The following is a 27,080-nucleotide window of genomic DNA, read 5'->3' as shown; positions in this document are numbered from 1 at the left end:
CAGTGGCTAGAGAGGCAAAGTATGCACATGTGCGCAGCTATCTCAGAGGGGAACTCTAATACATTGAGTACTTTTTATTTGCAGCAAATCTGAGCAGTAATTGTCACTTTAAAGCACTGTAGCAGTAACAGGAACCCTCATTAATCTATGCAACTGTGAACAAAAGTCTGTATTTCAGGACCATATCATAGTAATCAATGTCTTAATTTACTACTGGGTTTAAATGTAAAGAAAACTGTCCCACAAATAATGCATCTTCTATTCCTATATTTATCTTTTTAAACACAGAAAATAGTCGGAATCTATATTTCGTTAGGAGATTGAGGAACCGGAATCTGTTTCACAGACAGGAGGAGAGATTCACATAGAAGGGTCCCAACTCACTCATCAGAGTCTGAGCTATTCTTCTTTCTCCTATTAGCTCAATGGCTTTGGCATGAAATAAAACAGGATTTAGCTATGCCTGCCCAAGAAATTGAAAGGAGCAGCAAGCAGGCTTTGCTTTCTGTCACTGTCTCTCTGAAAGACAGATCTACCACTAAATACCCAAGTCCTTTCCTCTCCCATGAAACATCAGGAAGTGGATTACAATACCAAAATTAGCAGGCATAATCCTGAAGGTTGTTTCATTAACGTGCACTGGGAATGAAGAGGCCTGCTCTTCACTATAAAGGCTACTGTAATTTTCCAGTTACAAACAAGACAGCTCAAAGACAGAGAAAACAAAGCAGAGGAGTGAAACCAGGAAGATTAGCTGAGGACTTCCTTTGGTAGGGTCTCTCAGGTTAATGGCCCAGTGACCTCTGTATGGTCAGACCACATCTGGTGGCCCCAGACTTTGTGCTTGTGTTCTCCCTACACCTTTATCTTGAGGATTGTTTCTCAGTCAATAGAACCCATCTTTAAGGAAAAGGTCATATGAACTTTGAAAAGAGTCTCAATGCGATCCTTTCTTAAGCTTTGTTGTACACTTTGGGTTATGTTATCATCAGGTAACAATTTTTCCAAAATACACTGTACTTAAATATCCCTAATATAAATTATCCAGTGTCAGATGCAGAAAGTTTGAACCAACACCAGTTCCTAAATCCTGTTGAGCCAGACTTTCTTCTTGCCTCGTGTGGATCTATAGTCTGATAGCCATGGCATTTGTAGAGATCACACAGAGAAAGTGATAGGTAACAAAGACTATAGGTAAAATGTGTGACTCTGTAGTCTGTATAATAGGTTTTACAGCGATAAGTTATGACAAGCCTAAACTCTTTGGGAAAATAGAGTAATAAACTACAATGTTACAGAGCATTTTGTGAGATTAAGGACTTTGGGTTTTAAACAAATAATAACATTGTACAGACATTTGGGATAAATTTAAAAGAATTAAAACCTAGGAAGTTACTCACGTCCTTCATGACATCTGAAGGGTTGAGAGTGGCATAGCATCTGACCTAGCCCTTCAGATTCTGCCCCCAGGTGTCAAACTAAGACAACAGACAGCAATCATTGATGCCATTTGCTTCCTGTTCCAGAACAGAGCTCTGGATCCACAAAGTGTTTACTGCTCTTTTTCATTAATCCCGCACATGAAAACATCATGTCTCTGAGGGTCTTTTCTGCAGGACGTTCCTGCTGTCCCTGAAGACATGGACCGCTTAGAGTCTGTCTCCTCCTCTTGCCAGATCTTCCACACCTCAGGATACACCAAAGCCACAAAATGGAAAAGGACAACTCAGGACACAAAACTTGGATGAAGAATTAGATTACAAGAAAAAAACAGTAGAAAAAAATAAAATCAGATATTCGGTCCCTGCTTTTATCTTTACTATAACCAGCCTCCAGTGGAACATTAAAGCTAAGTGGGTTTGACAAGGATTTCTCTTAAATATATTTTCCACATATTATATGAGGCGATAAGTTTTTTCAGACTGTGGTGTCAGTCCCTTTGAGGGCTGTAAGATTATACATTTTGACATATGGACTTATTATGTCTCTTTTTATTAGCCAAATGTTCAGTCTGTGTAGGTCTTGTTTTTTCAAAAGTTTATGAATGATTTGATGAAAGTCAGTGGATCATGTAATTAAAAAAATGAAAACCCTGTAGGCTTATAGTGCAACCATCAACCACTGCTACTCTGCAATGCTACATTCCAGGTACCACGCCACTAAATGTCATCTTATTCTGTGTGATTCTGTCTTTTCTAGAGTTCCAGACAAGACAGCATGGTTGGCACATGAAAAAGGTCAACACATACGGATATCTGTTGATATTGCCCTAATGGAAAACTAATTTTTTGTAGTGTAGAGCTGCGGGCTGCATTCCCACCCGGCTCCCAGCCGCCTGGCTAGCTTATGCCCCAAAATAACAACACACAAATTATATTCATTTAAACACTGCCTGGCCCATTAGTTCCAGCCTCTTACTCACATTTTGATTAACCCATATCTAATAATCTATGTAGCACCACAAAGTGGTGCCTTACCGGGAAGATTCTAGCGTACGTCCATCTTGGGCCGGAGCTTCATTGCATCTGTCTCCCTGAGGAGAGGCACGGCATCTGCTTGAGGCATCTGTGTCACTTAAGAGAGGTGTGGCATCTGACTGAGCCATCTACCTCACTTCCTTCTTCCTGTTCTGTCTATTCCACCCACCTAAGGGCTAGCCAAGGCAGTTTATTAACGAATGAGATCAACACAAATGGAAGACTCTCCCATATCAATTTTTAAACAAATGGTTAACAGAAAGAAACAGAAACACTGAGCAGCCCCTGCATGCTTACCACTGAGTGCACACTCCATTGCTCTCTCCCAGTTGATTGATCAAGCCTGGCTGTTTCCTAGCATTCCATTTCCTGGCATTTCTTTGGTCATATCTTTCAGGTTTTATTCTAGAAAAGAAAGAGTGATATTTCAATAAAATCATTGCTAGACTTTAGCACAGCTCTAACCTTTTTGTTCATATTTCATAATCACTGATAAAATTTTTACGAATCAATTACCGCCATAGAATACCCTGTGGATGGTGACTGGCTGAGCAGCTAAGAGCACTCACTACTCTTGCAAAGGATGGGAGTTCTATTTCCAGCACCCAGGCTGGGTTGCAACTCCAACTAGCAGGGGATCTGAGGCCTCTGGCCTCCTCAGGCATCTGCATTCATGTGTGCACACCTGCGTGCAGACACACACACCTACACATAAAGATGACAGCAATACATTTTTAACAATTGTCACCACAGAAGTCACCTTTTAGATGTGTGAAGCAGCTACAACCTGGAAAATAGTTTGGAGCTTTTCATCTGTTTCAGACTCTGTGCTGTAGGATCACACAAGAGAGGGCTGAAGTCCAAATACATGTGAATATTTATACCTCAAAAACTCAGTCCATACTCAGCCCAGTAGTTGAAGCAAGAACTATTAAATCTGGAATTGCTGACACTGAAGCCATTTCTTCCTCAAGGTCGGAGCAAACCGTGGCACCAGTCGCTTTAAAGCGCATTTTAACTTGCATCGCTCAACATGTTTGTGAACGCAAAGCTAATGAAGCAGAGCCTTGAACATCCGTTCTGATAGGGAGCAGATGAGGTATCTGCAAACCACTGCGATACTCAGGAGCACCTAGACAAGTGGGCTAACACCCTCCGCAGCCCAGAGAAATCAGTGACTAAAGAGGAAAAGGGGAACAATTTACTGATAAGCAGCTGCGAGGTGAGGCTGAGCCAGCCGGGGGAGACTTGGGATTAGGGGAGCCCTCCCCTTAGGGTCTCACACTGACAGTATCATCTGACTTCTGCTGATAGGTGCACCAGCCACTCGATTACAGAAAGGCTACCCGAGCATTCACGAAGCAATTTCTAAATAGCCTCTTTCTTGCCCAGATCATTCCTTTAAAGGAACCGTATCACTTTTCACCTGGCCTCAAATTGGAGCACTAAAAAGTCTTGATTGGGAGACTTTTGTCACAAACACGAAAGTTTTGATCATGTAGGAAAGGCGCTGGTTGTGCAGTCAAATGTAATAAATGCAAGCCACGAAATATTTTCCCTAAAAGCACTGGGGGGACTTGGAATAAGTGCCATGGTGATACCGCCACAGGTGCTGTCGCTGTTATTGTAGGCTGCCTGTTTTTACAGATGCAAAAAGAGTTCTACAAGTTTTCCCATGGACTCAAGAATTAACTAAGGCTGTGTCGCCAGCTTACTTATAAAAGACATTTCAAAGTAAATTCCTCCCCGCAAAAGAATAGATGTTATAAATCTAAGATGCTACGCTGCTAAAATTCTTTCATGTTTGAAAGGGTATGAAATACATTATAAAGTCCCCCACCCCACCCAACCCTGGTACCTTCTTCAAAACAGAAAGGAAGAACAACTGTATAAAAACCAAAAAGGTCCATTTGCTCCTGTAAGCTACTGCCACCAAGTGGACAGTTTGTGAAATGGCATCTTCTTGCTTATCCTTTGACGAACAGATGTTTAATCATTTATAACCTACTTTACCAGTTATATTCTAAATGACAGACAGCCCAGTAAACATTCAAGTTGAAAAAATAGTAGGCAAATACTTTAAAATGTACATTTTAAACTGAAAAAAAATGGGGTAATAAAAGTTCATTTATTTTACAACTTGCCAATTAATTCAAGGTGAATTAAATTATAAGGAAAATGTCTAATTAAATAGAACCATTTTTTGCTATGTTTATGTTCCTATATTTATAAAATAGTGAAGTTACAAAAACTGTGTTTCTCACACATGTTCTTCTCATGATGAATGTGTGTAGTAAGTTTTCTTGTCAGACTATCTTTGGAATGCCAGCATGCAAATAATGACCCGGAGACTTATCATTATTTAGGAAAGTTTGGCCTTGGCTTAGGTTGCTTCCCAACTCGTTCTTATAATTAATTAACTCATAGGTTCTAATCTACATTCTGCCACATGGCTCGGTTACCACTTCTTAGTATGGGACATCCAACTTGCTTCAAGTCTATGTAATCACACACCTTGATTCCTCTTTTTCTTCCTCTCTCTCCCAGGAAATACCACCTATCTATCCTACCTAGCTATTGGCCATCAGCTCGTTATTAAAGCAATCACAGTGACACATCTTCACACAGTGTAAACAAATACTTCACAACAAATCTATGCCTCTACAAAACTAAAGCTCCCCAAGTTGTTGCTAGTCCTGTTGATGGGTCTGTGATTATTTTAATGACACAAGATAAATGTCTTCTATGGCCTTATCAGAATTCCTTAGGGAACTGAAAACAATCAGATCTCCCACAGCTTTAAAGGGCCAGGTCCCCACCCATCCCCATCTCCCATGTTTCTCTCTACTAAACTGTCATACTAAATTTCCTGAAACTTTTTAATGACAAAAAAATGAGTTGAATACTTCATATGCAATCAAATCATTCAGAACTCTGATCCACATGTGAGCAAATCAGATGCTCTGACTTGTGAAAGCACTTATAGAAAAGAATGGGTTCCAGGTACCATAGGTGGAACTTTTGGTCTCATCCTGTCATTCCCAGTACCACAGCCATTCAATCCCAAAGAAATACACACAGGCTTATATTGATTATAAACTGTTTGGCCTATTAGCTCAGGCCTAATATTAACTAGCTCTTACAACGTAAATTAACCCATAATTCTTGTCTATGTTTAGCCACATGACTTGGTATCTTTTCTCTTTGAGGCATTCTCATCTTGCTTCCTCTGTGTCTGGTTGGTGAGTGCATCTCTGACTTTCCTTTACCTAAAGTTCTCCTAGTCTGGTTGCCCTGCCTATACTTCCTGCCTGGTTACTGACCAATCAGTGTTTTATTAAACCAATATGAGTGACAAATTTTTCAGTGTACAGAGCATTATCCCACAGCAAGATATTATAAGAAAGATGTATTTATTTTATATTGCTTCTGTAAAAAACTTAGTGTCCTAAGCAAACCCAAACATCATTCAGTTGTGAGGGGAAGAAGTCTGAAATGGCTACTACAGGACTGAGAACATCATGTCATGACTTTCAATACTCTAAAACAGTGCTTCTCAAACTGTGGGTCATGACCATTTTGTGGCCATTGGAAATATCAAATATTTGTGTCATGATTCATAACAGTAGCAAAATTACATCATGAAGTAGCAACAAAAGTAGTTTTATAGTTGGGGGTCACCACAACATGAGGAACTGTATTAAAGGGTCACAGCATTAAAAGTTTGAGAATTACTGGTCTGAAGTCTGTATTCTGATAATCCTTTCTGTCTTGGTAATACACTCTGTGGTTTCTGCTTATTTCCTTTTCTCTGGCTTTTGTGCTTTCCTCTTTAATTTATAAGGTCACTGTGTGACTGGGGGGCAGGAGAGCTCAGCCTTTAAGAACACTGGCTATTCTTACAGAAAGACTTGGAAGTCTGTAACTCCAGCTCTAAGGGATGCAATGCCCTCTTCTGGCTTCCTTGAAAACTTCAGACATATGATGCAAAGACAAGTAGGCAAAACAAATGCATGTTAAAAAAAAATAAAAAAATAGGTCCATGTGTTTATATGTAACCTAGTCAGACAAGTCACCACAATAACTCCTTCATAAAAATCTTTAATCAGATACATAAGATCACCTTTCTGCCATAGGTAAATTGTGCAAAAGTTCCAAGCATGTGTATCTTCAGAGGCTCAATATTCCACCCATCATGGATAATTTTTTTGAATCAGAAGGGTTGTACATCCTGACTTCTGGGATGTTCAATATGAACTTCATTCAAAATTTAATGAACACCATCATGGTTCAAACCATTGAAATTATGCACTAAAGTAACTAAAGAGTAATTACCAGATAACATTTAGATCAAAATATTATACTAGTTGAGTACAGTCAGACTTTCTTTTTGGACTTTCTTGGACAACCAGTCCCCAAATAACTACACAGAGACTTAGTATTAATTTTGAAAAATTGACCTTTAGCCCAGGCTTGTCCCCAACTAGCTCTTAGAACTTAAATGAACCTGTTTTTATTAATCTATGTCCTGCCACGTGACTTTTTACCTCTCCTCAATACAATATATCAGACTTTCTCCAAGTCTGCAGGCAAAGTTCCGGCATCTATTCTTTCCTGCCAACTACTGGCCATTCGGCTCTTTATTAAACCAAATCACAGTGACACATCTTCATACAGTGTACAAATATCCCACAACAATTTATTTCAAAACGTTTTCTGTAACTCAGTTCTACCATTCTCTAGATGTGTAAACCTGAGACACTAAATTACAACCTTGTTGCAGTTTTTCTCCTATGAGAAAGATGAAAAAGAGGACTAATGAAATTATACATAATTTGCATGCCTGTCTTATTGCCTGACACCATCACAGCTGTTCAGTAATAAATGAGTACAAAAGGTTCTAAAATTGATTTTTAACATAATTGATTGAAACCATTATAGGTGTCAGAGAACTGTGTGGGTTAAAATGAAAAATCATCCTTCTTGTTAGGTCCCTGTGTTATTTCCACGTGGCTTTGTTCCCATACTGTTAGGTGGTGACACCACAGAAAGTGAGTCCAGAGAAATCCCTAAAAGTAGAAGTAATAGCAATTACTTCTAACTTACTGAGTGAATGCTTCCTGTTCTGCTGGACACAGATCTCAAGGGTTACAGGCTTTATCTGTGCTAAGCCTCACAATGACCCTCAGAGTGCACATTTGGGTATTTGTCATCCTTTGGCGAGACTCTCCTCGTGCTGAGACTACTGACTCATTGAGTATTACACAAAACTGATTTGCTAATCCAGGGGAAATCAGAGTGAACTGGAATGCAGGATGACTCCGGAAAACGCCTCAAATCACTCACCTAACATGTGCAGCTCAGAGAGTGTAAGTTACCTGAATACTGCGCAATACACTCTTCAGTGCAATTAATTTTTATAAATTGTTTAAAAAGTTTGCAAGCGGAATCCCCGAGGGCAGGGTGGCAACCTCGTTTGGAGCTTTAAACTAAGCTTGTATGTTGAGAGCAAAACTTTGTAACCTTTGTTTCTCTGCCTTACACTTTTAGTTTAGAAGATAAAGTCTCCTGTGCTGGCTTCTGGATGACTCATTCTAGCTGCTGCTTCTTGAGGAGTCAGTAGAACTCAGACCAGAATTGGATATTCTGATGTTTGACTTGTAGATGACAGTGACTGGGGAAAGCCCATCAGAAACAGGATTTCCCAGGATGAACCCAATGAGCTCTAAAGTGTCTTACAACACTGACTAGAAAGCCAGATTCTTATCATGAATCAGCGAATGTGAACGAACCAAAGACAGAAGAAGTCAAAGTATGTACTTTCTCATACACGAATACATAGACCAAACTGAGCTGAAAAAAATGTCAATATGCATGGTTCCTTGAAAGATAATATTTATGGCAACCTCTCCAACGTCATAAAATAGCTTCAGTATTATGAGCTTCTTTTTTCATTGTTCTGAGAAAATGTACTTTAAGGACTACTGGGGTGGAGTGATACATGCCTGTACTGACTGCTTTTACTAGGTAACAGGCAAGCAGACCAGGAGTTCAAAGTCATCCCTGCCTACATCGTAAGTTCAAGGCAGTTTAGGCTAAGTCACAGTTCTGTTTCCATTGCTATGATAAAATGCATAACCATTGATAACTTGGGAAATAAAAGATTTGTTTCACTTTTCAACTCTAGAGTCATACTCCATACTGAGAAAAGCCGGGACAAAACCTAGAGGCAGGAACTGAAGCAGAAGCCATATGAGAGGTCTACTTACCAACTTGCTCCCCATGGCTTGCTCAGCCTGCTTCTTATGACACCTGGATCACAGAAACGCCTGCGCAAGGTTGGCACCACCCACAGTGAGCTGGGCCCTCTCACATCAATAACCAATCAAGAAAATGCCCTACAGACTTGCCTACAGGTCACTCCTACACAGACATTTTATGCATTAATATTAAAATTTTTTCTTCACAGATGACCCGTGCTCATGTCAAACTGACATAAAAATTATCCAGCTCATGCTACATGGACTATATGAGCTGATCTTAAAGACGAAAAAAAAGAAAGGGGGAAGTACCCATTATTTATAGTATTTACTAGCTACCGATACAATCCTATGTAAATTCTTTTCAAAAAGTCAAAACTTTTGAGTTTCCCATTATTAAATAGAAAAAAAACCAAGAAAACAAATAGAAAAAAATCCTTTTTAATATTATCCACTTGTTCTTAACTATCAAAGAAGACGAAGCCAGGAAGAGGAGGCTCATGCCTTTAGAGGCAGGCATGGGTTTCTGTGAGTTCAAGGCCAGCCTGGTCTACACAATAAGTTCCAGGACAGTCAGGACGGTTATATAGAGAAACCCTGTCTCCAAAAAAAAAAAAAAAAAAAAAAAAAAAAAAAAAAAAAAAAAAAAAAAAAAAAAAAAAAAAAAAAAAACCAAACTAAAAAACAGGATGAAAGAAAGAAAAGAAGGAAGGGAGGGAGGGAGGGAGGGAGGGAAGGAGGGAGAGAAGGAGGGAGGGGAGGAAGGAAGGAAGGAAGGAAGGAAGGAAGGCAGGCAGGCAGACTAATCTGGGAGGAGTTGGGGGATGGGAAGTCATAATCAGACTATATTGTAATGAAAAATATCTATTTTAATAAGAAAACTATTTGGAAGAGCTGTCCATATATCCATATGTGCAAATAAGGAGATTAATTGACTAGAATGTCATTGAGTGTTTCTGAGTAACTAAATTGTTGTTTAATACTAGGGCTAGTCTTGGAAACTGCAGCCACAGGCGGGTTACCTGAAAGTCTCTGGAAGTATGCGCATGTTTGCTGGACTCTAAGGCTGAGTTGCCTACATGTACTCCTCTTTTCACTACTGTCATGGGGGAAAGAGCAATCTCAAGAATGAGAAAGCAGATCAAATACGCTACAACCAGGGAAATTATCAAGTTCTTCCTGACACGCACGTGGGAAACTAAGAGCGATGGCATGCCGGTCCCAGGAGGATGGATGCCCAGTTGAAGTGTTCTATTTATTTACTTCCGTATTACTTAGTTAAGATTAAACATTGCTTAATGGAGAAAGATGATGATGATTAGCATTTGAACACCTACTTAATGACACTACTTAAATTGTTTCACGCTTTAAAAAAATTCTTTGGTTTTCATGCTATCTTGTAAGGTTATGGAAGTATCTGGATGTTACAGAGAAAATTTCAGAGCTGGGGATGTAGGTCAATCGATAGTGTTTGCCTGCCATTCAGGAAGCCCTGGATTCAACCCTTAATCCCACATAGACTAGATATGGTGGCAGACTACTGTCATACCAGCATTTAGGGAGAAAAGGCAGGAGGGTTAAAAGATTACAATCATCTTCAACTACTTAGAAATTGGCACAGGAAAATGAAGGTCTTCTAATTTGCTTGATACTCCAGCATTTTATTTAGCCCAAAGCACTCATCTCGGGAGCAAGCCATGTTGCCCTATTTGCTTGTAACATTTTATGTCTGGTATTACTATGGGAGTTTGAAAAATCACTTGAATTTTACTTCGTTTTCTTCTTGCATCTCTTTTTAAAGACTGTTTCATACATCTTGTAGTCTATGCCCATCCTGGGAAATTATGTCCAATTAATTATTCTATCCCTTGCCAGTTCATAATTTTGAATATTTAATACAATTAGCTTAAATACCCTTGCCTACAAAGCCAAATGCGAGGAACCCATTTAAATGGGTGGATTTGCTTCAACAATTAGATTTCAATCAGACCTCCTCCAGATATTTATCCCATCCTCTTGGAAAAATCCAAACTCCCTTCAGACAAAGCAAAGCCTCTTGTTTCTCTAATGTAATATAAACTCTGTCCTCCTGAGAAACACAAACCAGGAAGCAAGATGATGCTAAGTTCTAGGAAATTAAATAAGTTTCTATGGAGACCTCACACATTTTAAGGGTGGTAAAAGAGAATGAAAGGACTCTGCAGGGTCGATACAGTAGTAAAAACAACATTGACTCTCTGATGGAAAGGAAATGGGCAATTCTCAGGGGTGCAATGTTGAGCAGATAAGTATCTCTCCTCAGGTCACTCCTGTTTCCATCTGCAAGACAGATTAACAGTAACAGCATTTCACAGGGCTACGGAGGATTAAAATTAATCAAGACCCAAAGCATTCAGAAAAGTGGCTCCCATATAGTCACCACTATCTATCTATCTATCTATCTATCTATCTATCTATCTATCTATCTATCTATCCACTAATGCTAGCTATAGTGACCACTATGTATATACTATATAGATCTACTACTAATGTTTGCTATAGTAACCACTATGTATATATAATATAGTGAACCACTAATGTTAGCTATAGTAACCACTATGTATATACATTAATGAACCACTAATACTAGATACTTTTACTGTTCTTGTTATGAGTATTTTGTATTTGCAAGCACGGATGAGAAAAAAGCTAATTCTTCTAGGGTAACATTTGTGTGGGTGTTTCTTATTAAATCAAAGAGTACCATTGCTAACCAGCTCAAGTCAAAAACACTTAGGGTTCTTTCTCTTCAAATATTTGTTCCACTAGCTGCCAAGGTTATGCCAACTACACTTAGAGAATGTTTACTGATCAGAAAGATGTTAATCTAATCACAGATTGTACAGGCTAGAAAATAAATCATTACCCTGTATCACTAGGCATTTTCAAAGTCACTTAATGGGGTTTACAAATATTAACATGTGGGTCATTAAAGAATAAAACTTTGTTTCTTTTTAAATAGGTTGTTTATAATGCCCTTCTAATAATTTGAATAATAAAATTATGATTGTACAATTCAATTTTGTCTAACTTGCATCATTCCTGCTGACACTACTGAATGTTAAAAAGTATAAAATTAATTATTTTGAGAAGGAGTTCAGAATCATTCAGTTTTTCAGGCTTGAAAAGACCTTGAAGTTCATATAGAGCTCATTCTAGAGAATCCCCGTGTGTTGGACATGCTAACAAGCTGGGGATGAAATAGAAAATCACACTTCTTTCATGAGATCTGTTGCTGTTTTTGAGTGAGGGCATGATATAGATCACACTGTCCTGAAACTCTCATATAGCTAAGAATAACCTTAAATTTCTCATCTTTCTGCCTCTACCTCGTAAGTGCTGGGACTGAAGGTGCATGGCACCATGCTTAGTTTATACAGTACTGGGATTGAACCCAGGCTTCCTGCGTGAGAAGCAAGCACTCTACCAACCAAATTTGGTATCAACTACCAAATTTGGCAATGCCACATTCCCAAAGTTTTTTTTATATGCCCAATCTTGCCTAATTGAGAAAGTTCTTAGTATATGTATGGTTCTGAGCTCAGTAGTCTTATTTTTGACTTTGTATTTTTCTATAGTATAAACAGGAAGTCATAGCATGTTCCATGGACCTGAATGTTTTGCTGCTCACCTATTAGCTATGTAAAAGCATCCTTGCCTGGCGACTACCATTAAAATAGCTGTAGACACCACCGTTGCTGATTCTGATTAATATCTTTCAAGGCCTGATTTCAATATAAAATTATTATTATTGGAAATTTGTTGGTCAAATAGTTTGCATGCCATTTTCTGCTAAGATGTGCATTTTAGCACTGGCTGAAATAAATTTCTTTTTCATATATTTTAGCGCTAGTTCTGAGGACAATACCTTGCACATAGTAGGTAGTCAGAAAAACCATTTCCACTTTACCCCAATGTATATTCCACTTATAACAAAAGTGGGTGTATCTAGGAGACAGTAGGCACTTCAGGGTTGAGCTCTGAAAGGCCATGTGTAGAAAGAAAATCTTTGTCAAAGTCCACAAATCCTAGAATTTACATAGACTAATGCAAATGATTAGCTCTTTGTAAGTTTGCTGGGAAGAGTCCAAGGCAAAGAGCCCTAGAGATGAAGGAGGAAAAGATACTGGTAACATGTATCACATTTTTTTCTGATCAAACCCAAAATTGGACACTACTAGTCACATAAACTCAAAAATGCTCTCTTTGCCTGTTTCTCTGAATTCCTTTCCTGCCATTTGCAACTGAGATGGGCTCACCAGTGGTGACTACAGGGAGAGGCCTCGGGCCTGTTTTGTGTGCTTACTGCTATATTTTGCCAGATGTGGTTTCAGGATTCCTCTTGATCGTCTTCATGTTTTTTAATTAAAAAGGAACAAAATCAAAAGGAGTACTTATTAATCACCAAGAAGATTTATTTATTACTAAGGCAACGTCTGGAAAAAAATCAATTTATTGCAAATGTTTCCTGCAGGTTTGCAGATTTCAGGCAATTAACAGGGGCTGCTATAATTCACACAAAACATTCATTGTGTTGCCAATAACTCATTTTGATGAATTAGCCACTGATTCCGTTGAATGTTGGAAGAACTTCTAATTTTAAAAATCTTGAGTGGCGCAGACACTAGCTGTGTACCACAGGTGGTGTGGAAACCGAGCAGGTGAGCTGAGCCCAAGCAACAAGGAGCTCTAGCAAATCCACTGAGGTTGGAATGAGGGGGTCCCTGTTGTGTGGGATGAGGTTCTTGCCCCTTAAAAATAATGACAGGAGTATTCAAAACAAAACAGGAGCATTTCTTGCAGGAAATGAAAAAGTTTAACATCAGAGAGGACTCTGAGGCTGGATCATTTATTCACTCCACAAAGTTGGAGGATACCATGACAACCAATAAAACTAGAATTCCTGTTTGTTTCTGTACCAAACACATCAGAGAGCTAATTTTAAATGCTTTTCAAAATCTTCTCTCATTTAATTACCAACAACAGCAATAAAAAGCAATGCTAATGCTGGTGTGACCAGTACTGTCCTCAGATGGGAAGCAAGAAAATGTAGGAAAGAAGGAGCTAGAAGTTCAATGTGGTTGGTTTTATGTTGAGGTCTTTTGATTCATTTGAACTTGAGTTATGTGCATGGCAATAGATATGAATCTATTTTCATTTTTCTACATGTTGATATCCAGTTATGCCAGAACCATTTGTTGAATATGTTTTCTTTTTTCCACTTTATATTCTTTGCTTCTTTGTGTGGATATTAGGGTGTTTAATTCAGTTCTATTGGTCCTCCTGTGGAGGGAGGTACACTTGAACTCATTGACACAGGAGAGCACATCCTAAATATACCCACAGTAGCACAGACACTGAGAGTAATAATTAATAAGTTGGGCGTCCTGAAACTGAGAAGTTTCTTTAAAGGAAAGGACATGGTCAACAAGATGGCAGCCTACAGAATGGGAAAAGATCTTCACAAACCACATCAGACAGAGGTCTGATCTCCAAAATATACAAAGAACTCAAGAAATTGGCCATCAAAAGAAATAATAATCCAACAAAAAAATGGGGTACAGACCTAAACAAATAACTCTCAATAGGTGAATATAAAATGGCTGAAAGACACATAAGGAAATGCTCAGCATCCTTAACCACCAGAGAAATGCAAACCAAAACAACTCTGAGATTCTATCTTACACCTGTAAGAATAACTAAGACCAAAAACACTGATGACAACTTATGCTGGAAAGGTTGTGGGGAAAAGGGACACTTCTGCATTGCTGATGAGAATGCAAACTGGTACAGATGCTTTGAATATCTGTATGGCAATTTCTCAGAAAATTAGGAAACAACCTACCTCAAGACCCAGCAATACCACTTTTGGGTATATACCCAAAGGATGCTCAATTGTAACACAAGGACATGTACTTAACTATTCTCATAGCAGCATTATTTGTCATAACCATAACCTGGAAACAACCTAAATGCCCATTGACTGAAGAATGGATAAGGAAAATGTGGTACTACATGAAATACTACACAGTGGAAGAAAATAATGACATATTGAAATTTATTGGCAAAGGGATGGAACAAAACATCATATTGAGTGAGGTAACCCAGACCCAGTGATGTGGGATTTCCCTCTGTATGTTGTGATTACCACTGATTAATAAAGAAACTGCTTTGGACCTATAATAAGGCAGAACTTAGTTAAGAAGGAAAAACTAAGTTCAATGCTGGGAGAAAGGAGGCAGAGTCAGAGAGAAGTCATGTATCCCCACTGGACACAGGTGCCAAAACTTTACCTGGTTTACCAAGGCCACGTGGTAATACACAGATTACTAGAAATGGGTTAAATTAAGATATAAGTGTTAGCCAAAAAGAAGCTAGGGCTAATGAGCCAAACAGTGTTTTAATCAATACAATTTCTGTGTGATTATTTCAGGTCTAAGCTGCCAGGAGGCTGGGAAACAAACAAGCAGCCTTACTACAACAAATTGGTGCCCACATGGCTAACTAAAATCCACTTTAAACCTGAGAAGGCTTGGAAAGGAATTCTAGACACCAAAAAACAATGTCAGGCTGTATATTTTTTTTGCCATATGGGCTTTGCTTGCTCGTGGCATGCTGTGGCTCCTTTTAAGAGAGGTCTTCCTGATTCAGTGGTAGCAGAAAAAGAGCCACTCACTTTTGAAAGCCATGAGTTTATGAAAAGGCAACTTCCTGGGCCATGCTGCCAGCACAACCTCTGGCTCTTTCAGGAAGTCAAGTATTTAAATGGGGTTTGTGAACAGAGTGTTACAACCTGCTTAATAGTGTGACATAGACTTGTTGTATACCTGGATCTGGGACAATATGCAAGGCTTGCAGAGGTGGTAAATGGACTTCCACCATGTTGGACTGGGCAGAGCAAGCAGGCAAGGCTGTATGTGTCCTAGCAATGCTGCAACTTAAATTTTCAATAAGTGCTTAGCATTTTATGAAGCTATCTAGGACAGAAAGGGATTAAAGATACACAATAGGAAAGATTCAGTCATAAAAGAACTCTAAGTGAGACACAATGTGTTTAAAAGTATACATAGGCTTAGGAGAAAAATTAAAAGAGCATAGAGAGTTATAAAAAGAAGTAAATGGTTTATAGAAAATAAAGTCTTTAAAAAGGCAGAGTACAGTCATAGATTAAAGGAGTAAAATAATAAAATAAATATTAAACAGTAATAAAGTAAGAAAAGACATGTAAAGATGGAATATACAAAAAAGTCTGGATTGTGTATATTATCATATTTTCTTTGAATTTTTTGACTGTGAAGGAGATAAGTAGCCAACATAAATACTTTAAAGGTATTTTGTCTTCAAAATATGAATCTAAGGATACATTGCTTTGGAAAAGAGGTTCTTCTTTTGTTTCCACAGAAGATGAGAACCTGTGGAATCCTTCCAGACTAATGTGGTTTGATGCACCAAGACCCCCTGAAAGGTTGCCATGAACAACCCCAAAAATTACTATGAGAAAACTATGCCCATATTTCCAAATATTGTTTATAAATATCTGTTTACATTTAAAGAGCAATATGATATAGATATTTGCATTGGTATGAATCTTAGTTTATTAATAGAAATTTAAGGTCAATTTTGTTATACTGTGTATATGTATTTCTGATATTTATAAAGGTGTTTGTTCAGCTCATTTAAACATATAATGTAATAAAGAAATATAAGTTAATAGATAATCATCTATAATAGTCAAACTTCTAGTCATGTTAGTCAGGTTTTCTACATACATAAAGTTATATTTCAATTAGATACGTGTTCTTCAAACCTTTTAAAGACACAATGAATATGGCATTTAAATGTTTTAAGAGGTTAGGACTTTTCATGACAATGAGACACATCAGCTCCTGGCAGTACCAATTACCTCAAGAGGAAGATGGGCATCGAAGAAGCTCCTTGTAGAGTTGGTTAGCCATTTAGGCAAGAAACTGCTCTTGTCTTGATTGCTTGATGAACTGGCCATGCAGGACCCACAGAGAAATGAAGGTGAGACAATCCTTTGGGGTACTTGCTTCATGAAAAATTCTTCTAGACATTCTGCAGGACACAGAAGAAAGTTACTGACATATTGCCAATATAGGTGGAACTGTTTTTGAAATTTCCAATTCATGGAAAAGTCTACCAGATACTATGGGCCTGTAGGCTGAAGACAGATGCTCCAATAGTACAGAAGAACTTTGCGTGACTATCCAGGCAGTGAGATGTCTCTATCAATTCTAGAGTTTTGGAAGCTGCTTACAATGAGCTTATTGTTTACTTAGGTAATATTATATCCTTCTGGAGTCTTTGATGGAGTTGGAGCACTGATTTTTATAGTTTTCTTTAGTTATGATAAAAATAAAGTAGATATAAATATTGTAACTGTAATTATTCTTTGATACCTGGTTTGTTATATATAATTTTACTATGTTAAAGTTAAAACCTTTCTTTTCATTTAAGCAGAAAAGGGGAGGTATATAGGATTTCCCCCTGTATGCCATGATTACCATTGACTGATAAAAAAAACTGCTTTGGACCTATAGCAAGTCAGAAGTTAATTAGGCAGGGAAAACTAAGCTGAATGCTGGGAGAAAGGAGGCAGGGTCAAAAAGAAGCCATTTATCCCCACTGGATACACGTGCCGAAACTTTACCTGGTAAGCCACAGCCACGTGGCGATACACAGATTACTAGAAGTGGGTTAAATTAAGATATAAGTGTTAGCCAATAAGAAGCTAGAGCTAAGGGGATAAACAGTGTTTTAATTAATATAGTCTATGTGATTATTTCAGGTCTGAGCTGTTAGGCGGCTGGAAAACAAACAAGCAGCCTTACTACAACAAATCCAGAAAGGCAAATATCATATGTACTTACTTATAACTGACTTTTATACATAAATCACAGAAAAAAAACAGCCCATAATTCACAATCCCAAAGAAACTAGACAACAAAGAGGACCTTAAGAGAGATATACATGGATCTAAACTACATGGGAAATAGAAAAAGACAAAATCTCCTGAGTAAATTGGGAGCATGGGGACCATGAGAGAGGGGAGAATGCGAGGGAAGGGAAGGGAGGGGAGGGGGAAATATATAGTTCAATAAAAACAATTATTTTTGCCTTTATCTAGAGGTGCATCTTCAGGCCAATGGTATGGGAAGGAGATAAGTACTGCTGATGGGACGGTCAATGGAAACAAAGGCAGAGTTAGAATATAACGTAGAGTGATGAACTAGAGAGAAAAAGGCAAGAGGGTATGAGGGTGATGGGAGAAGGTAAAAACATGAGCAGGGTAAACAGCAGAGGTATTACAGCAGCAAACTAACTGTGTCTCCTAGGGGTTTTGACTTTTTTTCTAACGTAAATGAAGATACAGAGGAAACTTTTAAATAAATGAAGGGCCATCAGAAAATTTTTTTAAAATTAAATTCTTTTTGCTTTGTTTCTGGGGAGTAAATCCAGAGCCTTCACTTAGGCAGGTGCCCTACCCCAAGACTACACTCATCCTTCTGAAACTTGCACTTTTCCTAAGCCTGTTCTCTCTTTCCACCATGGGTTCCAGGGATCAGACTTAAGTTGTCAGAAATGCTGGGCAAACACTTTTGCCAACTGAGCCGTCTCACTAGCTAGGAAACCTGCCTGTCTGAAAGGATACTTAGAGAGCAGTTTTGAAGCTGGATTGAGGACTGGTGAAATGCCACAAAGACCCCCACAAGAGCAGAGCCTTATTGTGACCATCAACCCATGGGAGATATTTATTTTCCCCTAGCATTGTACCTAATAGAGTTGCGTCATTAATTCTATCATGATTCCTAAGAGCTGATAAATTGTATCACCATGTCCTTGGATGTGCTTATAATGTTAGTTCAGCACAGTGCCTGTAGCGTCTCAAAATTGCTAATGCTTAAAGTAGACACTTACTGAGTGAGCACACAGGCTGGTAAAAGATCAGAAAAGATAGGTGTGTCATTTCCTGTGTGGAAACACAGAGCACAAAGTCATTGTCCACTCATAGTGACACAAGTGGACTGAGTCATGGCCAGTTCAGCAGAGGGGCATTTGAAACTTTGCAGACAATAGCACAACTCTCTCAAAGAACAAAGGAAGAGAAAAATCAAATAAATGAATGGTGAGTGAGTAGAGCACAACTGATGGACAGATGTGGTCAGAAGGAAAGTTTGGGGTGAGAGAAATTAACCAAAAGTTGGATAGGCAGTGGGTGTGAGGGACTTCATCAGTCATAAGAAATTCATACTCTGTTTTCAATATTAGGGAATTTTATGTATTACCTTCCTCATGTCCTTACTCAGTGTGGAAATACAGATATTAGCTTAGTTTAAACATTATGGGTAGTTATGATCACTGAAAGGTTCCTTAGACCAGAGCAGGTGCTGGATTCAAATTACAGATGTAATTTGTGTAATGTATTTTAGCACCTAGGTGAAGGGAGGATCTACCTAAAAAGCTTCCTCCCTGGCCAATTGCTTAAGCTGAAATGCCACCCTCATAGATCTGTTTCCACATGTTAACAGGAATCCTCTTTAAAATACAAACAGAACTAAAGAAGTTTATGCTCTAGATTGGAAAGTACCAGGAAATCACCTAAGCTGTGCCTTACTGCCCCCTGAGGAAATAGATTCCTTGAAGTCACATCTTATAAATAATAATAAGCACCAGGACAATAAATGAATGGGTTTCACTTTAATTTTGAACAAATCCAACCAGTGGGGAGATTTTTTCTTACGTGGAACTATGTTATGTCTACCTCCACTGTCACAAAAGGCCTAGAAGTGATTTTAATCTACCTCAGTTCCAATCCATTTGTGTTACTGACCTGGGAAAATGAGCAGGAAGTGAAAGTGTGTTGAGATTCATCAGCATGATTCAAAGATTCAGGATTCCAGGAATTCTGGAAGGGAGAGAGACAATGTGGGAAAAGTGTTTTCAAACCAAACTTTTCAGAGATTACTAACATACTGCCATCACTTCTGTGTTGAAAGACTCCTTTTAAACACCTCCTCCACAGAACAATCTTACTAAGTTTTTCTAAGCTTGCTTCTAGTCCTCAGTTATGGTTTATGTGAAATATCTCCCATAGGTTCGTGTTTTTAAGTACTGAGTTCCCAGATAAGAGTACATGGGGTAGGGGGGATTGTGGGATCTTTCTGAAGGTGCTAGACTTGTCAGGGCTTTCTGGAAGATCAACATGGCTGCAAGCCACTGAGCCAAACCCTGCCATGTCTTCTCACTATGATGGGCTATGTCCTCTCAAGCCATGAACCAGAACAAATTCTTCTCAGGTGTCTGAGCACAGGGGTCAGAGAAGTCATTGTTCCAGAGGCAGTATAGATGAATTCTACCTTCAGATACAGAGGTATGCATCTCCTCTAAGTTCACAGTCAGGTCAGTGGGTTTCAGTGCAGGATTCCCTGTTTGTTTTTGTTCTGTTTCATGTGCTTAGACTGTGCTTTTTGCAGCACATGAGCAATTCACTGTGGAAAACATTCTGAAGTTTTAGAGTTTCTTAAACTGATAAGCCAGTGAGTCAGTGCCCCAAGTCCCTAAAGTAATGTTAACATGCATGGAAAAGATGTAGAATCCAAACAGAAGAAATAAGTTCAATTTGGAAGAGAAATAACCTGTCTCCTAAATCCCATTTGCAATTCTGTTTCTCTTTTAAATATTCAGCCTAAAGGCTGATGCATCATGAAAATTCCCCATATTATCTACTTTTAAAGCACAATCCACAAGAGCAATATGCTTGTCATTTGTTACTTCATGACTTGCATAATTTTTTTCTTTCCCTTTCACAAGGTTGTAAGCTGTTTCATGAAACATTGGATCTCATGAGCGTTGGTCCATCTTAGGTAAAATTGTCTAGAAAAACAATAAACCAAACTGAAGGTTCTTGTTTGAGTAATGTATTAAAAGAATATACTTTGCTAACCCTGAGAATAAAAGAAAATAAAAAAATAGAAAGGGTGGTAAGTCAATGACATAGATTTATTGAAGTCTTAACTCAGAGAGAATCCTGGACCATGAAAACCATCCAAGAATGGCCCCATTTTGAGATACAGTGACCTCTGTACCTCCCTTCAGTTAATCATAGTTATAGGTTTCCAGGAAGGCTGTCGTTACCACCCAAGCCACTGTCATCAGGTCCGACCAATTCTCATAGAAATGAGGCAAGTATCACATGACCTAGAGGACTGGTGCTAGTGCTTAGTAAAGGGGATCTGGATAAATACCAATGATTCATGCCAAACACAGCATCTGACATATATAAGAATAAATGCTCATAGACCTGCACTGTTTGAGGATCCAATCAAAAACAAAAACCAAAAACAAAAAGGCAATTTTTCCATTCATTGCAATTTATTTATTTATTTTATTGTTAGTTTACTGTTTGGTGTTTCATAGTTTGTTTTTATACATATATAGTCAAGGGTGGCATTAATTGGATTTGTAAATAGGCATAAAGCAAACAGGATGCCATAAAATACTTACCTTGAATTATTAGAAAAAGTATTGAAAAGTCATGGAGAAAATTGCTGTGACAATGTTACTCAATGATTTACTTCTTGAGTTTTTTTAGTACAGAAAAATTAGAACTTACATTGATCATATATAGTGGTTAAAAAAGAAACTATACATATGAACAAAGAAAAACTGATTTAAAAATACCTTTTAATTTTGAGAGAAAACTCACTGACATGTATTGCAAACATTTCAAATCATTTGTGATATTTTTGAACCAATGTCAAGCAGACAGAAACTTCAACTTACAAGTAGAAACATTTGGGCTCTCTCTCTCTGTGTCTCTGTCTCTCTCTCTCTCTCTCTCTCTCTCTCTCTCTCTCTCTCTCTCTCTCTCTCTCTCTCTCCTTCTCTTCCCTCCTCCTCCTCCTCCTCTCCTCCTTCTTTTTCCTTTTACAAAACATGTTGCTAAGTCCAGGTCCTAAACTTCTGGATAATGTGCTTCTATTAAAAGAAGGATAATCTACTACAAAGCTCCAATACTCCCGTCAAAGTCAGGGTATTGATAAGAGTGTGATGGGATATACCTGTGATCTTTGCACTGTAGCGGCTGAGGCAGAAAGATTGCAACTTCAAGATCAGCCTTGACTTCAACGTTAATTTGAGGGTATCCTGGGCTACATAGAGAGATGCTGTCTCAAACACATTCTTAAAATCAGGATGTTAGCTTTGTCTTTGGAGAGGGGTGGAGTGGGGGTATGGGTGGAAGGGAGGGGAGGGAAGGGGGAGGAGAAGGGGAGGAGATGGAAATCTTGAATAAAAAAATGAGAAAAAAAATTCTGATTATTACCACCCAAGTTATTACTTTTGACTAGCATTTCAGTTATCCTAGTATACAATTACTCTTATAAAAAAATGTGTCATCAAGTTGTATTTTTTTAATAAAATATGCTTTCTAAGAAATATGTTAACTGAACAAATTGGCAAAGCTGCATTAATTCCTGCAGTTGACTACAATGATATGAATGATCATATGTATGTGGCTCCAGACAGACACACGATGGTCTTTTACATGTTCATCTCATTCTCTTCTATAGATTGGGACATAAAGTCCATAAGGCAGGGCACCCCAGCTCAGACATTAACTCAAGGAATTTTAGGCAAGTTTAATAACTATCTGGTTTTGTTCCTTCACAAGGATGTTTGGAAGTATAAATGAAATACAAACAACAGTATTGCCCTGAGGTGGTCTCCAACACCACAATATTGTTTAAAACTAAACAGTTTTGTCAAGTTTTGAACAAGTATTATTTTCTATGCTGGGCCTGTAGCCCGTTCCTGGTTCCTAAAGCACATGCAAGCTGCACTACACTACTGGGCTGTGCTCAACCCCTTTTGGTGATGCTCTTCCCTGGATGCTCACAAGTCACATCTTCGCTTTCATGTCCCTTTTCCATTGTGATCCTCTGAGGCCCATTCAAAGGCACACAAGTCCAACACTTCTCATCTCTTTCCCACACTTTAGGTGCCAGTCTCTCACATGCTTGACTTGGTTATTGTTGGCAAATAAAACTAATTCTGGTGCAGAAACAAAGCATCCCTCAAAGGGCTCACACACAAGGCTCATTGACAGCTGGTGGGACTATTTGTGGAGATTCTGAAAATGTTAGGACGTGGGGGGTGGATGGATGAACCAGGCCACTGGAAGTGTGTCTTTGGGGACAATATCATGTCTACTGTGAGGTGAAAGTCCATCTGGTTGACATGCTCCTGACACCATGAAAATTCAAGAACCCAAAGAGCAATCAAGAGTCTAAATGAATCCTTCATTCTTTAAACTGTTTACAGCAGCTTTCTGCAGAGTGATAAGAAAAGTAGCTAAGACATCTCTTGAGTCCCCAAGGCAGGTGCTTTTTCCAGTGTCAATCAATATTATACTCCCAGATCCTGCAGCATGCCAACAGGGTATGGAGGGCACTCATTCATCTTTTGCATAAATTTAAAAAGTACTATCAACCCTTCATTTTTTTCTTTACTGCATTTGCCTTTGATCACAAGAAAGAATATGAAAGGAAAGAGAATTAGAGAACCAAAAAAACAGAGCTCAAAGTTAACTCAGAGAAAACAGAGAGCACAGGAAGTAGGGAAAGACTTTACATTTAGAAGGTGACCTCTGAAGCGTAGCGGTCCAGCAGCTCCTGAAACCAGGGGCGTGCAGTAGAGGCTGCCCCAGAACACTGACTAAAGCCAGACACCTCCCTCCCACTGCTCAAGTCAGCAGTTCTGGCTTGGCAAGGAGTCCTGGGTAACATCAACAGAGTGAAATACTGCATTAGACATTGTCATACATTTTTTTACAAATGAATATAAATGAATGCCACTTGCTGAACAATTTATATACACTCTCCGTTCGAAGGAAAAAATAATTAAAATGTAAATTTCATAGGGCTTCAATAGTTAAGAACACATACTGCTCATTCGGTTCCCAGCGTTCATGGTAAGTGGCTCCCAATCACCTGTAACTCTGGCTGCATGCAATTCAACACCTCTGGCCTCTGTGGACACCTTTATTTAGGTATAGATGCCCCCATACATAATTAAATTAAAAATAAAATCTAAGAATATCTTTTCATATTTATATTGCTCGAAATCAGTGAATCTTGAAACCTTATAGTAAAATATTTCCTTGAGAAAAGAACAAGGGCCAGGGAGATGATTCAGTGGGTGGACTGTTCATCTCATCATCATAATGAGGTGTGTTTGGGTCCCATGTGAAGCCAGCCTTGGCAGTGGGCATCTGTAACCCCAGCACCCTATAGTAAGATTGCAGGCAGAAATAGGTCAGACCCTAGTAACTCAAGGGTAGCTGCCTAGCATACATAGCTACAAACAGAAAAGAAACCCTGTCTCGAAAAATGTGGCAAGCAAGGACTAACACTGAGTTATCCTCTGACCTCCATACATACATCATGTTCTGAGCATATCTGCAATCACACACATAAACATGCACAAACAAATACACATATACACACACACATACACACACACATACACACACACATATCATATACAGAACACTCACACAGAAAGATTTTTAAAAGATAACAAAAACTCAGGTCTCTCATGGTAATTTGTACATCAAAGTATTTATTTCATATGTGTATATATGAATATTTAAATAAAAAATAGTGTTGTATCATGGCTTGAACAAATCTAGTTTGTGAATAACATTCACACACAATGGGAAGCCTTACTTACTCAGCTGAACTATTAAATATTTTAAAAGAAAACCACTTTACCTGTACTTTCTATAAAAGTACAGGTAAAAGCAAGTTAGTGAGGAATGTTTAAAATACAGTAGATATCCCTATGTTTATGCCAGAAAATTCATACTGACAGAAACTGTTGATAAGAATTATATAATCAACATTATTTTCCTCCTAACGCGCAGCTAAATCGCTGCAACTCTGAGTACTCCCCAGTCCCTAAGGCTCAGCAAGACCATCTCCAATGTGCCTCGACTCCAACCATCAAGGGATTCAAATGGCTTGATCTTTCCAGCACACAGACTACGCCGTGGGTTTACTTAGAAACTCCTTGTTGAAGAATTTTCTTGCCTCGACATTACTCAGGGAAACAGAGCAGCGGGATGGGTTCTGTCTTCTGTATTCAATGCTCTCCACAATGGCGTCCTTTATCACCTGCCGATGGAAACAGAAAAGAAATGGTAAATTCAGCTGCACATCCCGGAAACACCAGATGGATGGAAACAGAAGCCGGCTCTCTTTTCTTAGCATCTCCATTTTGAAATTTATTGAGAAAAATGTGATTCTTTGGGGCATTTATGTCAATGCAAGATCTCACTATTACATTCTTGTGAAGAAGAACCTCAGGAGTGCTCCGGGTGCAGAGGAAGACATTTGCAACAAGGTAAATTCATGTTCCCTCCAGCTAGCCTTCACTAGGAAGTTAATATGAAAGGAAATACAAAATTCATAATTTGAATTTTTAAAGTTAAAGAGGGGATAGAAGACCACACAAAAGGCAGATACCCTCTACAGGAGAGAGAAGGCCATCGTTCGCTAGGGAATTCTCCATTTCGCTGCTTCTGGCCTACAACCAGAGTACAAGTGCCCTCGAACCAAAGTAAACCATACGTTATGATTTTCCTCAAGAAAATGAATTGCTGTTTTCATCCAGAGTTACCTCATATTTATCCAAGCTAATGATCATTGGAGACAATACACATCATTTCTGGTGTGAAATGAACCTTATTAGGAATTTTGGGAGAAAATGAAATTTGGATTTGGTTAGAGCCATTAGTGCCCAGTTGGGGAAACACTTTGGAAGTGGGACCGATTGTGTTCATGATGACTCTATTGCTGTTTTGGAACCTTTGAAACATCAGGAAACCTCCACTCCCTCAGGAGCTGTCAACAATATTGATGTTTGATGCACTAGAGGCAGAGGGAGTTGGGGCTATTAGATAGCTGGTCCCCTTTTCCTCCACTCCAGGGACTGTTACATAAGTTTGAAGCGCTGACCATATGTTTTCAGCTCTACACTGGGAGTACAAATGCCTGGACAGTCCAAAAGGCTCAGGACCCATGACCTCTCCTCCCACTCAGAACTCAAGTGGCTAATCTCGCCAGAGGCAAACACATTCCAATAAAAGCTCACTGAGCAAGTATGCTCTCGTACGTAGAACAGAGAAATAGGAGGGCTAAATTTTGCGCACATGTGGTTAGCAGTCAGCAACTTCTTATCACACCCATTGGCAGGAACCTCTATTTCTTCCAGAGTGGCTAACTAAATAATATGTCGTCATGTTACCAAAACAAACAACAAAATATTATCACAAAAATTTGAGTATTTTGTATGATTAAAAAAATACATCAGTCTCTGCTTGTGACAGCAGACTCAAATATTACTGAGACTGTTAAGCAGGTGTATGTAGAGCCCATTTTCCCACAGTAAGGGAGACATAATTAGTTCTGTACTTCAGTCTGTTGAAAAAGACTTGGGTCAAAGGCCTCCTTGGTGCTGTCATGCCTAAGCTATGTGAAATAGATGAAAACTAGCCTAAATTCTTAAGATTATTTCTTCTTTAAAGACGTTACATATTTTTATTTCATGTGTGTATTTTTTTGCATGAAAAGTGTACCATGTGTATGCAGTGCCTGCAGAGCCCAGAAGCGGGAGTTGATCCCTTGCAAATATTTCTAGACCATGTGAGTTGCCTCGTGGGTGTTGGGAACCAAACCTGGGTCATCTGAAAGAAGACAGCTTGTTTAATGGAATTGTCTTTAAGATAACAGAAACATTATTAATCCTGGGATGCTAGGAATTGGAGACCATCCATATAAAGTACTATGGACGATGACTGGCACATAGAAAGATCCTGTAACAGGTATGTGTTCATATAGCTGCTTATGAACCGTGTGTGATGAAAGTTAGGATGTTACTGAATAAAAAGAAGAAAGAAATGAAGAGAGGAGAGGAGGGGAAGGGAGGGGAGGGGAAGGGAGGGGAGGGGAGGGGAGGGGAGGGGAGGGGAGGGAGGAGAGGAGAGGAGAGGAGAGGAGAGGAGAGGAGAGGAGAGGAGAGGAGAGGAGAGGAGAGGAGAGGAGAGGAGAGGAGAGGAGAGGAGAGGAGAGGAGAGGAGAGGAGAGGAGAGGAGAGGAGAGAAAGTTTATTTCAGATATGTAGATATCTGGGAGAACCTAGCCCGAGGCAGGGACATCTGGGGAAGTCCAGAGTGGACATGACTAGATTGAGCTGGGCCATGTAGGAGACAGGAGAGGGGTGC

At 38.9% G+C, this 27,080-nt stretch overlaps 1 protein-coding gene across 1 annotated transcript in view; it reads right to left on the bottom strand.

The window, feature by feature from the left end:
• Nucleotides 1-24,398: 24,398 nt before the first annotated feature.
• Pla2g4a (phospholipase A2 group IVA) overlaps nt 24,399-27,080 on the bottom strand; it is a 147,046-nt gene continuing 144,364 nt past the window's right edge. Inside the window, exon 18 of the mRNA XM_038349437.1 lies at nt 24,399-24,972. Coding sequence (XP_038205365.1) covers nt 24,841-24,972 — 132 coding nt within the window. The 3' untranslated portion in view covers nt 24,399-24,840. The remainder of the gene's footprint in view (nt 24,973-27,080) is intronic.

This window comes from Arvicola amphibius, chromosome 12, assembly GCF_903992535.2.
Source record: "Arvicola amphibius chromosome 12, mArvAmp1.2, whole genome shotgun sequence".
Classification (NCBI taxonomy): Eukaryota; Metazoa; Chordata; class Mammalia; order Rodentia; family Cricetidae; genus Arvicola; species Arvicola amphibius.
Note: the sequence above shows the minus strand (reverse complement) of the source record. Positions and strands in the feature narration are given on the sequence as shown.